Here is a 15,574-nt window from a genome sequence, read left to right on the forward strand (position 1 = left end):
AATCTCTGACATTTGTCACAGGTTTTGACCAGAAGAGCTGAATCTTTCTTGATCGTGGGCCAATAGTAACCCGCTCGGATGGTTTTTTGCGCCAGCATCCTTCCTCCTGAGTGGTCTCCGCACACACCTTCATGAATTTCCCTGAGGACATAATTCGACTCGGCCTTGGAGAGGCATTTGAGAAGGGGTTCGGAATATCCTCTTTTGTACAGTGTCTCCCCGAGAAGGCAAAACCGTGCTGCTTGTATCTTCACCCTCCGAGCTGCAACCTTATCTTCGGGCAACAACCCATGTCTAAGGAACCGGATAATGTCCCTAGCCCATTCTGGCTCCTCTGGTGCTGAGTCTACTTCCATAACCTTGGTCCTCGGGGCTATCGAAGGCTCGGCCAGAACAATAATTTGCCTTTCTGATGCTTCCATTTCTTCCTCTGTTCCCGACGCGATCTTTGAGAATTCATCGGCTCGAATGTTTTCCTCCCGAGGTATTTTTGTGATGACGAACCTTTCGAAATAGGACTGGAATCACCGTACTTCTTCCAAATACCTAGCCATTCTATCTTCTTGTGCTTCGAATTGCCCTTGGACTTGGCCTACGACCACCTGGGAGTCACTCCGGATTTCGACATTGGTTGCCCCCATCTCTCGGGATAATGCCAAACCTGCTATCACCGCTTCGTACTCAGCTTCATTGTTCGTCGTAACGAAGTCCAGTTTCACAGCAAAACCGAACTCTTGCCCTTCGGGATTCCTGAGGAGAACCCCTAATCCGCTTCTGCTCTGTGTAGAAGAGCCATCTACGAACACAACCCAGGTTGACTCCTTGGGAAGTTCTTCTGCTTCAGGAATGTTGCAGAATTCTGCCAGGAAATCTGCTAGAACCTGTCCTTTGATAGCCGTCCGAGGATGAAACTCGATATCAAATTGTCCGAGTTCCACCGCCCAGTTGACTAATCTTCCCGAGAGGTCTGGTTTTTGCAACACCTTCTTCATCGGATACTCGGTTAAAACTCTGATAGCGTGAGCCTGAAAGTATGGCCTCAATCTTCTGGCTGAAATGATCAAGGCGAACGCCAACTTCTCGATCCGAGGATACCTCCCCTCCGCGCCATGCAGTGCTTTACTTGTAAAGTAAACCGGTCTCTGAACCCCTGAATCTTCTCGGACCAGCACCGAGCTTACTGCTGAGGGAGAGACTGCCAAATAGAGATAAAGAATCTCCCCTTCGATTGGGCGGCTCAATTATGGTGGGTTGGCTAGATATTCTTTCAACTTTTTGAAAGCTTCCTCACACTCCTCACTCCATATAAATGCTTTTCGTAAAATTTTAAAGAAGGGAAGGCACTTATCTATCGACCGTGATATGAAACGGTTCAAGGCCGCAATCCTTCCTGTCAGCCGTTGGAGTTGTTTTGTTGTTCTCGGGGCTTCCATCTCGAGGACAGCTCTGACCTTCTCTGGATTAGCTTCAATGCCCCTTTGTGACACCATAAACCCCAGAAACTTGCCTGAGGAAACTCCGAAGGCACACTTCGCGGGGTTGAGCTTCATGTTGTATTTTCTTAGAGTCCGAAAAGTTTCTCGGAGGTCTTCTATGTGTCTGTTTGCCCGAACACTCTTAACCAGCAGGTCATCTACGTATGCCTCAACGTTTCGGCCAATTTGACTTTGAAACATCCGGTTCACCAATCGTTGATATGTGGCTCCAGCATTCTTCAATCCGAAGGGCATCATCTTATAGCAGTAAAGTCCTCGGTCTGTGATGAAAGCAGTCTTCTCCTGGTCTGTTTCTTCCATGCAGATCTGATTGTACCCCGAGAAGGCATCCATGAAGCTTAAAAGCTCATGTCCGGCCGTCGAATCCACCAATAAATCAATCCGAGGCAGGGGAAAGCTATCCTTCGGACATGCTTTATTCAGGTCGGTGAAATCTACGCACATCCTCCACTTCCCGTTAGACTTCTTCACCAGCACTACATTGGCCAGCCACTCGGGATAATCCACCTCTCGGATGAATCCAGCTTTCAGCAACTTCTCTACTTCTTCAGCAACAGCCATGTTTCGTTCGGCAGCAAAAGCTCTTCTTCTCTGCTTCACAGGGCGATAATTCGGGTCCACATTCAGCTTATGGATAATAACCGAGGGATCAATCCCTGGCATATCTTCATGGCTCCAGGCAAATACATCTTTGTTGCGCCTCAAGAATGCCACCAGATCTTCCTTCATGGGTTGAGGGAGTTGTGAGCCTAAACGAACTTTCTTTCCCGAGTCGCCTATCTCGAACTCCTCCAAGGCTTCCACAGGCTCCCCCAACGGTGATTGCTATTTTCCATCCTCCTTAGTTTTCTCCCCCCGACAGTGCTGCCTCGGGGTATCTTTCAAGGACATATTGTAGCATCTCCTAGCTTCCTTCTGGTCTCCTTTTACCTCTCCAACTCCTTCTTCTGTTGGAAACTTCATGCTGAGATGTGGTGTTGAAGTCACCGCTTTGAAGTCATTGAGAGCCGTACGTCCTATAATTGCATTGTAGGCTGAGACTTTATCAACTATTAGGAATTTCACCATAATGACTTTTTGCCTTGGATAAGTCCCGGCTGTCACAGGTAAATCGATAGAACCGAGAGGCAACACCTTCTCTCCAGCAAAACCCTGTAGCTGGCACGAGACTGGAACCAACTTTTCTGATGGAACAACCATGTGATCGAAAGCTGATTTAAAAAGAATATCAGCCGAGCTCCCAGTGTCAATGAGGATCCGCCGGGTCTGATAGTTTGCTATGGTCAAGGTGACCACAAGGGCGTCTGTGTGCGGAAGTGAGACTCCAGCATAATCATCATCAGAAAACCCTATAACCAGAGGGTTATATTTCCGAGACTTTGGGGGCTTCTGGACCGAGTAAACTTCGAAATCATCGAGCTGTCTGGCATACGCTTTCCGAGCCGAGTTGGACTCACCTCCTCCTCCGAATCCTCCCGAGATGGTATGAATGATAGGGATATTGCCTTGTTGTGCCCCCCGAGGCCTGCTTTTACTTCTCTCCCTTCTTTCATCCCTCCGAGGCCGAGGTGCTGGCTCTCGGCTTCTTTCTCTTCTTTCATCTTGTCTCGGTTGATAGTTTCTTCTATTATCCCGATCTTCTTCCCTCCTAGGCCTCGGATAGTGATCTCGCTCCTGTTGATTCCTCTCATTGACGAGGAATCGGACCAGCTTCCCATTCTCAATGAATTTCTCGATCAACTGCCTCAACGAAACACACTGCTCGGTCAGATGACCGCGTGAGTCGTGGAAGGCACAGTACTTGTGAGCCAAGTGCGGAGGGGGATTTCCTTGAATGGGTCTCGGTCTCTGGTAATTCGGATCTTTCTTGAGTTCCATGAGCACCTCGGTGATGGAGGTGTTCAACGGTGTCCACTTGTAATCTCCGAAATTTTTCTTCACCTTCTTATACTCTGCGGGACCAGCATCCTGTATGGGCTCAGGGTTCTTCTTTTTCTTAGGCTTCTCGGTGGACGGCTGTTGTTGTTGCTGGGAATTACTGAGAAGGGCTCGGAGCGTCTCTTCCTGGTTGATGTACCTGTCCATCTTCACCATAAAGGTTTGAAGATCTTTCGGCGGTTTCAGCGCCAATTTTGCCATCAGAGGTCCATCTTTTTTCAAGCCTTGAAAAATTGCACTGTAAATGAAGTTGTCTGGTGCACTCTCTGTGTCCAGCTTCTCCTGGTTGAACCTCCACAGATAGTCTTTTAGAGACTCATTCGGTCCCTGCTGTACAGAGAGTAAGTACCCTCGGGGTTTTCTTCTAGCTCTCCCGGATACGAACTGGGCCAGGAATTTTCTTCCAAGGGTGTCAAAGCAATCAATCGACCTTGGTGAGAGATTCCTGAGCCAGTCTCGGGCCTTTCCTGACAAGGTGAGAGGAAAAGCTCGACATGCCACAGCGTCTGGTGTCTTGTGCAGGGAGACATGGGACCGGAAATTGTCCAAATGCTCCACTGGATCTTCGCTGCCTGAGAAGACAGGAATATCAGGTACCTTGAATCTTCCAGGTAAGTCGCAGTTGGACACTTCTTCGGTGAATATGGACTCCTTGTGCTGGAAGAGGTTGTCAACAAGGGACTCCTTCCCATCACGCTTCTGCTCAATCGTCTTTGACAGCACGTCGTATTTTGCGCCCAGATCCTGGACCATCTTCTGCAACCTCCTTTCTGCCTCCGTGGGTGGAACCGGATTGATGGGCTCTCCATGATTCTCGTTCCGCCTGGCTCTCTCTCCATGATTCTTGTTCCGCCCGGCTCTCTCTCCATGATTCTCGTTCCGTCCGGCTCTCTCTTCATGATTCTCGTTCCGCCCGTCGTGATTCTCGTTCTGTCCGTCTCTCTCTCCTGACCCTTCGGGGTCCGTCCCATCGTGTACATCATGATTGAACGGCGGCGGAGTTCGTGCGGCTAAGAGCACAGCATTCTGAGCCAGCAAATCCTCTACATTCTTCTGCGCCTGGGCCAACTGTTGACTCAGTTGGGTTATCCGGGCCTCTGGATCTGCAGATTCTGCTTCTCCACGAGTATCGTCTCGGCTGGTAGGCGGTACTTCGTTTACGATCGATTTGGAACGTCTCGTCGTCACCATTGCGGATTTGTTTTTCGTAAGAACAACTGATCGTTTCCACAGACGGCGCCAAACTGTTGGTACAGTTTCCGGTATGGTGACGTGTCGCCTGAAGATTCGCTGTTGATTTCTACCGAATACCTCAACCCTGCAAAAAGGAACAAACAACTCGTCGGGGGTGCCGACCACGCCCACTCCGATGCCTAAGTCAGTCTAAAAAGTTTTCTGCAGAGTATTCTGAATATTAATCTCAGGAGCTTAGAGAATTCGTGTCTTTATACCTGGTGTGACGGTCTTTATTTATAGGCCGGACCTTCTTGACACCTAGTTGGATTAGGAGTTTGAGTCCTAGCCTGGTTGAACTTTAACTATATCTTCAGGGAATTCGAGCAGGAGTGTGAAGTCCGTAGTTGATCGCGTTTGTACTTCTTTAAACTTGATTCCATGTCAATAACCATTTTATCCCATAAATTATGGATCTGTAGTTTATCCCTGATCTTCTGGGATTCTATCCTTATCTCACTCTAAGACGAATGTGGCGCATGGCACCTTTTAGAAGTCTGTAGCACATTTTAGCTAACCTCCGAGGCGATGATATCCGAGATGTGTTCGCTCCGACCTGGAGATCTCGGGATATATCCGTACCATAACGGGGTTATGTAAGTCCGAGATGTTGACACATCCAATAGATATCACCCCGAGGAGATATCACACCGACTCGATATCATACCGAGACGTTATTACTCCGAGACACAAATATCCGAGATATGCTCGCTCCATTCAGACTAGGAGATCTCGGGATGTTCCATATACCGTAACCTAGAGTGTTAAGACCGAGATGTCGTTTTGCCTCCGAGATGTATTTGTACCGAGATGTCGTTATACCTCCGAGATCTATTTATACCTAGGCAATCTTTTCTTCGCTGGCCGAAATAAATGTCCGAGGCATAGATCCGAGATGTTTCTGAGTCCACGTGTCTCTAGGGTTAATTTTATCCCTAACAACGTGAGTCATCATTCTTTTACAAAACACTATGATGAAAAATGATGGAAGTGTACAATGACTTATGACAGTTACTCTACATCCTGAGAAGTTTGCGAACTCAAATGTAAAGTATAGGTTACTTTCATGTATACATGAGTGAGATATTTCATGATCAACTTCTTCGTGCATTGGCTAATCGCATGTAGCATTGTGGGAATACCCTTTTCAAGAATTCAATCACAATCATTTAGTGGAATTAACTGTGATTAATAGTGTCGCATGACATGTCAAGATTAGACATGATCATGGGCCTATTGGAGCAAAAAGTATTTTTCCTTAGGTCACTATTTGATATGATGTAAATTGACTATTTTAATATTGGGCCTCGGGTATGTATTCATTTATTTGGATTCTTTTATTTTATAAAATATTGGACAAGAGATTTAAAATCTAAATGGCTAATTATTTAGAGAAGAGTGGGCTTAGGAATTAAATAGAGCTTTGGACTCATGCATTTAATTCTTTAGGCTTAGGCATAAGCTTTGGGATCAGTGGATTTAATCCTATAGGCTTAAGCAGAAATAAAAGAGCATTGGACTTAAGGGATTAAATTCAGGCCTAAGCATGTTGGCAAGTGGAACTGGGCTAGGGTTTTAACCCTAGCCCATGCTCATGGCTTGTTTTTAGTAGTGGCAAGGAGAGTAATTATTCTCCCCTTGGCCGACTACTACCAGGAATCCTAGTCCCACTTGTATTCCTATGCTCTCTTTTTCTTGCCCTCCAAGTATTCCTAAGTCTGTAAATAGAGGTGCCATTGAGAAGCAAAAGGACAAATCACTCTACACAAGAGTAATACATGGCAAAGAGAGTTTTTTCTCTCTCAATTTTGCTTTTAGTTTTTCTTTAGAAAAACTGTGTGAGACCACACTCACAATCATGTTCAGTCATTAAAGAGAAGATCTAAGAAATGAATCAATTCTTAAAGACATTCTAGTTCTTGAAGAACATAAAAAACTCCGAGAACTTCAAGAACATCAAGATCTTCAAAAACATCTAGTTTTTGGAGAACGCGAAGAACAAGAAATGAGCTTCGAATCCTATTATGGGTATGGGATTGATGTTCATCCAACATTACTCAGCCCTATGCCCCAAAGCCTAGGAGAGGCGGAATCATCAAGTAAGTAGCACAAACTTTGTCTTGAAAAGCAATCTAGCCATGTTTCTCTTGAAGTTAAAAGCTCCGTGTGATCGCTTTATTCCGCTGCGAAGTTTGATATGAATTTTGTTTCATATGTGCAAGAAGATCCCAACAGAAATAGTACATAATGACTAAGTAAAAAGAGTGTCAACCAAGATAAACAATCCTTAAGGGGATAATACACACACAAACAAAAAACAACAACAACAACAACACATCTCATCAAGGTGAGGTCAATGAATACTTTTGATGTTGGGTGACCTAAAACCCATCATGATATGAGCCCACTGTTTTTCTTTCTACTATTAGGTTTTGGAGACAACTCCAAGTTTGAATTGGAATAGGAATAAAAGCACCGACTTACAATATTATAAGAAGCATGTTTTGGTCCTCTTGTTTTTTGGAGGAGTGAGTGTCGCACAACTTGTGGTTTTGTAAGCCACGTGAAATAGCGGGATTGCAAGAAAAGATTTTTTTCTAGAAGGCGCCGCACGATAGAGTTAAAAGAAACTGTGCGAAAGAGAGCATCCGATCAGATTGACGCGTGTTTTCTTCTTGGTTTTGGAGGAACCAAAAAAAGAGAAAAAAAGAAAAGAAAAAAGGTGCTACAGTGAGAGAGAAAAATAGAGACCAGCTGCCATCTTATCCTAGCAAAAGAGAAGTTTGTATTCTTGTTTTTTCTTTTGTATTCTCATTTTAAGGAATAATCTCTATTGTGGGATATTGAGATTTAGATGTATTGGAGCTTTGGAATTTAAGAGATTTTCTCTATAATATTTTTGCACTCCATATTTGATAGTAAATTTCTTTGTGATCTCCACCACCTGTAGACGTACCTCACATTGAGGGAACCATGTAAATCTTGATGTTATTGTATGATTGATCTTGTCTTAGTTACTAAAATTGTGGTCTTTTGTACAACAAATACAAGAGATGTATAAAGAGAACATCTAAACAAAGTAAACAATGTGGAAACAATAAAACAATAAATACAACTTATTCAAATGCCTAACTCATGTCATCCAAACAAGATTGAGATACATTAATATAAAAGCTTGAAGAATTTGTTCGCAATCAACATGGTATTTGCAAATCCTCAAACAAATTCCACCCAACAATTAGACAGAAACTCACATTTACGACATGTGAATGAACAATTTTAATCACACAACACATTATCTAAGGGCAATTTGCACCGATTTTACACATTCATGGTATATGCAATGGACAAAACAAGTAATTAAATTAACATGTCATCAAGCCACTTTGCATGTGTAAATGCAACTCAAAACAACCAAATACGTTAAGATTTGAAAAATCTCAACTTCAAGAAAAAAGAACCCTAAATTCTTCCCAAAAACAATTTTAAAGTAGAGAATTAAATGTGAAAGTCAAGATGATGAAATATCAACTCTACATCCGAAAAGCATGGGCATATCATCCAACTATATTTAATATAATTTAAAACTAATATTTATATCAAAATATTCTTAGTCATCCTAAGAAATTCCTTGGGTGTTACACTTCTAATATTTTCTTTAACAAAAATAAACACAAAAGAAATAAAAGACACACACAAAAACATACAAATGCAAGACTAAAGACTCGCAAAAAGAAGAAGAAGAGATATGCATGCAAACAAAATAAAGGGATAATTGCACCGTTGGTCCCTGTGGTATGCCATAATTATTTTTCACTCCCTATGGTTTAAAAAGTGCATGAGAAATCCTTGTGGTATGCAATAATTACAAATCGATCCCTGGGGTCAAATTCTGTTAAAATTTTTAACAGATTTCGTCAAATGCCACATCAGCGACACATGTCGTCAATAAGATGGCGACACGTGTCCACCTGAATAAAAAATAAATAAATTTATAAACAAATAAATAAAAATACTTATTTTTTTAAAAAAATAAAATTCAAAAAAAAAAAAGCAAAAAAAATAAAGCTGAAAGGGTGGCTGGGCCACCCCTTTGAGGGTGGCCTGGCCGCCCCCAGCCACTGGGGGTGGCCCAGCCACCCTTTTAGCTTCTTTTTTTTTTTTTGTTTTTTTTTTGAATTTTTTATTTTATTTTATTTTTTTAAAAAATAAGTATTTTTATTTATTTTTTAATAAATTTTTATTTTTTTATTAAGATGGACATGTGTCGCCATCTTATTGGCGACACGTGTCGCTGACGTGGCATTTGACAGAATCTGTTAAAAATTTTAACAGAATTTGACGTTAGAGATTGATTTGTAATTATTGCATACCATAAGGACCTCCTATGCACTTTTTAAAACATATGGAGTGAAAAATAATTATGGCATACCATAGGGACCAACGGTACAATTATCCCCAAAATAAAAATGTAGTCCTAGAATGCATGAAAAATGCATGAAGCTCACTCTTAGGCATGCCTAAATCACCTACCTTGGTTGGCCTCTTTTCACTCGCCTTCAAGAGGTGAGGGATTTCTACTTTCTTAGACCTATTCCTTCTTCTCCTAGGAACAGTCCGACCTTCTTCTAACTTGTCAAACCTAAGGACAACATTAGTGGAGAAAAGTTTCTCCGTATTACTACTAGGAGGGATGGTCTCTTTCTTAGGTGCCCTAGACCTAAGCAAATGACAATAAGGACAACATTACACATTTTCACATTTATATGACATCACCATGTGACTTTGAATTCTTGTAATTACATCTGGACCTTCTCTCTGAACTCTAATTTGAACTAATCTATAAAACATTTTGTTTTACAAGTGGAAAGAAAATGTAGTAAGTCCATGACTTAATAAGTAAAAGCACAATGAAAGACAATACATGCAATGAGCCCTTTTTTTTTTTTTTTTTTTTTTTTTTTTTTTTTTCTTTCTCAATACAAAGATGGCAAATATAAGTAGAATGCAAGAAACACTAGTAGCAATAGGCCACTGTTTCATAAACAGTGGTAAATAAAAATGCAACTTGGTCAAGTATTTTATCAGGAGAAAATTTGTACTCTTAAGTACTACGCAAATTAGTTTTGATCATTATAAAAATATAAAGTAAATAAAATTAAGTCATAACTCTCCTCCAGATTATCTATTCGTATCATTGACCATCTTTACGGTGAGGTTTGAGCACCTCGAAAGACCTTTGGTAAAACCCCATAGCCATTGGGCGATGTACATAGTGTAATATCAAACTATTTGATCGACTGAGTCCAGACCGGGTGACAACACTCAACCTAGTGATACCTGCGACTAGTGGTCGACTGGTGGCCATGCCATACAAATTATATATCTTTATTTTATTTTCATATATGTAAATCATATAGTTGAATGTCATAAAAGTTGATGCATATCATTTCAAAACTTTAGGGCTCACAACACGGAGATCATAAAAGAATTCATGGTTGTAAGAATATTCACATTTATTATTTATCAAAAATAGACTTGCTTGCAAAGTTTATCACTTTAAGGTTTCACGTGTGTTTATTTATCTTGATCGTAACAACTCCGTTGTCTGCAAATGTTTCCTTATCTTTATTTAGGTCCCTAAAATGTAAACATCAACCTAATACTTTAAACTCTAAAATTTTGCACTATGCCCTAACCCATCTGAACCAAGTTTGAATAGTTGTTCAAATAGGTTTCCTTGTTAGAACGAGGTTCACATGAGTTCATTCACCTTGTTCAAACATATATACCCCACGTTTGAACGACAACAACACATATGGTCGTGTTTGAATTTTTCTTTCAATCAAGCTCTCATTTTTCACCTTCAAAACACCCAAGAACATCCAAGATGTCCCATTTTCTTCTCTAACACATCATTCACACTTAAAGTCGAGATCTTTACATTTTAAACCTAAAGATTGTGCCTTTCCTTCTCTCTCTTCCACTTCAACTCATGCTTCACACCACACATACAACCTACCCATTACATGTTTCACCATTTATAGTGTCAAAATAGCAATTTGGTTTGAATGACTCTCATTGTGAGAGTTACTTTCATTATATAGATACTGTCGCCCATTACAAGGTTGGAATTCAGCCATTACAAAGGAAAGAATAAAGCTATACAAGGTAAGAATAAAGCCTACCAAATTATATAATATGTACTTCTAAATATAGTTTGGACTAAATAAGGTAGCACAAATCTAACACAAATTGAGTCGTCAAATCTGCTAACATCCCCCCACAAATTGATGCTGGGTGATCGCGAAGCATCAATTTGTCAATCAAGAACTGATGGTGAGGACGAGAGAGAGCCTTGGTGAAAACATCAGTGGTTTGGTGCTCAGTGGAAATGTGGGGAAGAGTAATCTCCTAACGAGCAAAGGCTTCACGAATGGAATGACAATCCACTTCAATATGTTTTGTGCGCTCATGAAAAACGAGATTGGCAGCAATCTAAATAGCACTGGTATTATCAGCATGAAGAGGAGTAGGAGTAAGCTGCGGAACACTAAGTTCACCTAACAACCTTTGAAGCCATACAATTTCAGAAGAGGCAGACGACATAGCTCGATATTCAGACTTGTTGGATGACTTCGAGACATGAGGCTGCTTCTTACTCTTCCAAGAAATGAGAGCATCGCCAAGAAACATACACCAACCAGTAACAGAACGACGTGTATCTGCACAACCAGCCCAATCGGCATCACTAAAACCCTCCAACTGTCAAGAATTCCCAGAAGGGACCATATGTCCCTTTGAGATATCGAAGGAGACGATGAACAGCGGCCAAATGTGTCTGGCATGGAGCCTGCATAAACTAACTAACCTGCTGAACAACAAACGAGATATCAAGTCGAGTAATAGTCATATAATTCAAATTGCCCACTAGCTGCCAATACATTGAAGGATCGGATAAGAGATCACCATCCGCCTGATGCAACTTCAAATTGACCTCCATAGGTGTAAGAACCGAATTACTGTCTTGAAGGCCGGCTAGAGAAAGAAGTTCTTGGGTATACTTATGCTGATGTAAGAGCGTGCCATTCGAACAAGGTTGAACCTCAACTCCAAGAAAATATTGCAGGGGGCCAAGATCTTTCATATGAAACGAAGATTTGAGGCGCTACTGGAGTTGCTCAATTAACTGGAGATCAGATCCTGTAATCACAATATCATCGACATACACAATAAGGATAACAATCCCAAGGGTAGTCTTGCGAAAGAATAGAAAGGAGTCATACTGACTTTGAGTAAACGTGAAATCCAGTAGAGTTGTACAAAACTTTTCAAACCAGGCTCGGGGTGCTTGCTTCAAACCATATAGAGACCGCTTCAAGCGACAAACCTCAACAGAAGAGGAAGTAAACAAGTTAGGAGGAGGAGACATAAATATTTATACCTTTAGATCAACATGTAAAAATGCATTCTTCACATCCATCTGGCGAAGCAACCAACCTTTCGAAACAGCAATGGCCATAACAGTATGAACAATAGTCATTTGGGCCACGAGAGCGAATGTTTCCTCATAATCAAGCCCATACTCCAGCCGATTGCCGAGTGCCACCAGACGAGCTTTATGTCTGTCGATAGAGCCATCATCCTGTAGCTTGATAGTGTAGACCCATTTGCACCCAATAAGTTTAACTCCAACAGGATAAGGGACAATGGCCCAAGTATGATTGTCCTGAACATCCTGAAGTTCGTCTTGGATAGCTTGGCACCAACACTCTTGAGTAGAAGCTTGAGAATAAGACTTAGGCACAGAAGTAGTATCAAGGGTAGCCTGAAGAGCAGGAAAAAAAAAACCATACCAATCTGGGGGCTGGGAAACCTTAGTAGAACGGCGGGGCGCTTGTACGATAGGATCAGGTGGCAGTTCAGAGGAAGGAAGAGGCAGTGGGTGACGTCTCTGATACACAAGACCTAGCTTAAAACGAGAAGGGGTACTAGACACGTCATCAAAAGGAGGAAGCAAAATAGAGGAAGATACAGGATTAGGACAGGACATAAAGAAATATTGATTTTCAAAAAAAATAACATTGCGAGAAATACAAAGTTTGTTAGCATTCGCATTATAATACACAAACCCTTTATGAGAATTACTATAGCCAAGAAAAGCACACTGGATAGATTGTGCAGCAAGCTTGTGGCGTTCAATGGGAGGTAAGTGAACAAAATAAATGCAACAAAAAACATGTAGAGAATTATAATCAGGAGGAACACCAAACAAACTAGAATATGGAGAATCAAGATGCAAAGTAGGAGAAGTAGATGATAAATTAAATAGACAGCCGTACATAAGGCTTCTACCTAAAATCTAGAAAGAACAAAAGATTCAAGCATCAACGTACGAACAACATCTAAAAGATGACGATTCTTACACTTGGTGATGCCATGCTGTTGAAGAGTGTAAGGACACGAATGCTAAGAGAGAATACCCTTCTGTTGAAGAAAATATTGAAAAGCTTGTGACATGTATTCTCGCCCATAATCTGAGTGTAAGATCTTAACACAAGTAGAGAATTGGGTTTCTACATAGGCAACAAAAATTTGGAAGATTGAGAACACATCAGCTTTAAAACAAAGAAAATAGATCCGCGTGAAACGACTGTAATCGTTAATAAATATCACAAAATACCTGTATTGAGCATGAGAAATAACATGGCTTATACCCCAAACATCAGAATGAATAATTTCAAAACAGGTAGAAGCATGACTACCCTGCAGAGGAAAAGATAAAGATTTGCTTTTGCCAAGTTTACAAGGAGCGCAATCAAATGACAATGAAGAAAACTCATTTGTATTATTCAAATAACCATGTTTCATAAGATGTGTCAGAATTATAGAGTTGGGGATGATCCAATTTCTTATGCCATAATTGGCTATTATTATTAGTAATAGCAAAACAACCAACAAAAAGTGAACGAGGAATGAAAAATGATTGAAGAGGAAAAAGGCGCCCCACTTTAGGCCCCTTCACTATATCCTGTCTCGACACCTGATCCTGCACACAACCAGAATGATCAAAATGAATAGAACAATTTTCTTCTACTAATTGTCCACCCGAAATGAGATTGGCAGATAAATCAGGAGACTCAAAAACATTAGTAAAGGAAGATCACAGACTTCCAACTGCTGTAATAGGAAAAGTGCTACCATCGACGATTTGAATATGCTGCTTACCATCATACTTACGAACATTATGTAAAGCTGCCGGACTGCTAGTCATGTGATTGGAAGCCACAGAGTCAATTAACCACGGAGAAGTAAGAAGATGTTTCTTACCTTGGAGACCAAGAGCAGAAATGGTTGAAATAATCATCTGTTGAACCTACTTGGGAGTAATGTTGGAAGAAGAACGCGGAACAATGGGCAGTGCGGAAGATGGAGGCACAAAACTGGACTGAACAATAGTATGAAAAGCAGGAACGGATTGATTTTGAGGACGTACAGAACAATCTTTGATGATATGACCCACCTTCTTGCAATAATTGCAGAATTTTTTTCGGCAATGTTTTGCAATATGCCCAATTTCCTTGCAATTATTACACTGTGGCGGAGATTTGGATCGTCCTCTGCCTTGAGCCGTGTATGCCATATTAACCATCTCAGAACCACCAGCATCTTAAGCAAGGTCAAGCTGTGAGGTAAGATGTTGTTCTTCAGGCAAGAGTTCACCCAAGCAAACCTCCAAAGATGGGACAGGTGTGTGATTAATTAACCCAACACATGTACTTTCAAACTCAGGTCGAAGCTTCATCAAGAATTGATCCTGCTGGCTCTCAAAGTGAACCACTTGTAGTGCTGCTAAGGCTTCTTTGGGAAATTGAGAATGCACAAATCCAAAATAATCATTCCATAAATTAATAAAACCGGAATAAAATTGCTCAATAGAAAGATTCCCCTGGCGATAGTTTCCGATGTCAAACTCCAATTGAAACTTTCGAGCAGAATTATCTTGATAATAAATGCGCCGAAGGTAATCCCACATCGCCTTAGTAGTAGTGAACCCACGAAGATTGTTGACCATATAAGGTTCAACAGAGCTGAGCAGCCATGAAGAAATTTTGACATCCCGACCTTCCCAAGAACTAAGTTCCTTGGAATCCGTCAGAGCCGTAGAAGACCCATCCAAATGACCCCATAATTCCTTCCCTTTCACAAACATCCAGAACTGGAATTCCCAACTAGCATAATTCTTGCCATTAAGGCGAACAATAGAATTTTCTCTTGACATAAGAACTTCCAGACAAAGCAGGATAATCACAACAGATATTGTAACAACCCAACAACACCAAAAAATTCCGATGCCCGATAGTCACAACCAACCAGAATAATTGCACAGCCCAATAACACAAAAAAATAAAAAATAAAAAATTACTTGCCAAGACTCCCAACAAAAAAGAACTAAACCGGAAGTGCACCAAAATTAGAATCCAAAATTAGAATCAGAAAGCAAAAACCTGATTCACCACACCACGTGAAGAGAAAACCACGGTCAGATTCTTGCAGACTAGACCCACGTGAAAAACCACACACCGCACCATGCTCAAGACTTCGTGTAGACCAACGTGAAAAAAAAACACGCACCAAGGACTAGAACACACCATGCCCAAATTCGTGTAGACTGCACCGCACCAAAGAATCACGATGCATAGACCTTGCCGACAACCAAATCACCAAACGTCGACAGCAACCAAACCAGAAATGGTCGAGAATTCCAAACCATCGCACCATCGAAGAATATCCAGAACCTCCAAGAAATACCAACATATCGATCGAGAAACCAAGAGAATCACCAGAAATGGTTGACCAAACACCAACCCAAAAACGGCCGATCAAACACCACCGAAAAAAAAAAA

General features: G+C 41.3%; 2 protein-coding genes across 2 annotated transcripts; both read right to left on the reverse strand.

Annotated features, from left to right (window-relative positions):
* Window positions 1-11,165: 11,165 nt before the first annotated feature.
* Window positions 11,166-11,670, reverse strand: LOC133876244 (uncharacterized mitochondrial protein AtMg00810-like). The gene is made up of 2 exons (XM_062314530.1): window positions 11,539-11,670; window positions 11,166-11,432 (listed from the first exon to the last, which is right to left on the reverse strand). The coding sequence occupies exons 1-2, from the start codon at window positions 11,668-11,670 to the stop codon at window positions 11,166-11,168; spliced, it is 399 nt and encodes a 132-aa protein (XP_062170514.1).
* A 2,667-nt stretch (window positions 11,671-14,337) lies between these two features.
* Window positions 14,338-14,949, reverse strand: LOC133876245 (uncharacterized). The gene has a single exon (XM_062314531.1). The coding sequence runs from the start codon at window positions 14,947-14,949 to the stop codon at window positions 14,338-14,340; it is 612 nt and encodes a 203-aa protein (XP_062170515.1).
* Between the last annotated feature and the right edge of the window lie 625 nt (window positions 14,950-15,574).

Source organism: Alnus glutinosa, chromosome 8, assembly GCF_958979055.1.
Source record: "Alnus glutinosa chromosome 8, dhAlnGlut1.1, whole genome shotgun sequence".
Lineage (NCBI taxonomy): Eukaryota > Viridiplantae > Streptophyta > Magnoliopsida > Fagales > Betulaceae > Alnus > Alnus glutinosa.

Excerpts from the sequence above, each read along its gene's own strand:
- LOC133876244 (XM_062314530.1), bottom strand. The coding sequence starts at position 11,670 with ATGGAGGTCAATTTGAAGTTGCATCAGGCGGATGGTGATCTCTTATCC. Across the intron at positions 11,433-11,538 it reads TCTCGTTTGTTGTTCAGCAG|TTGGAGGGTTTTAGTGATGC; the intron begins GTTAGTTAGTTT and ends AATTCTTGACAG.
- LOC133876245 (XM_062314531.1), bottom strand. The coding sequence starts at position 14,949 with ATGTCAAGAGAAAATTCTATTGTTCGCCTTAATGGCAAGAATTATGCT.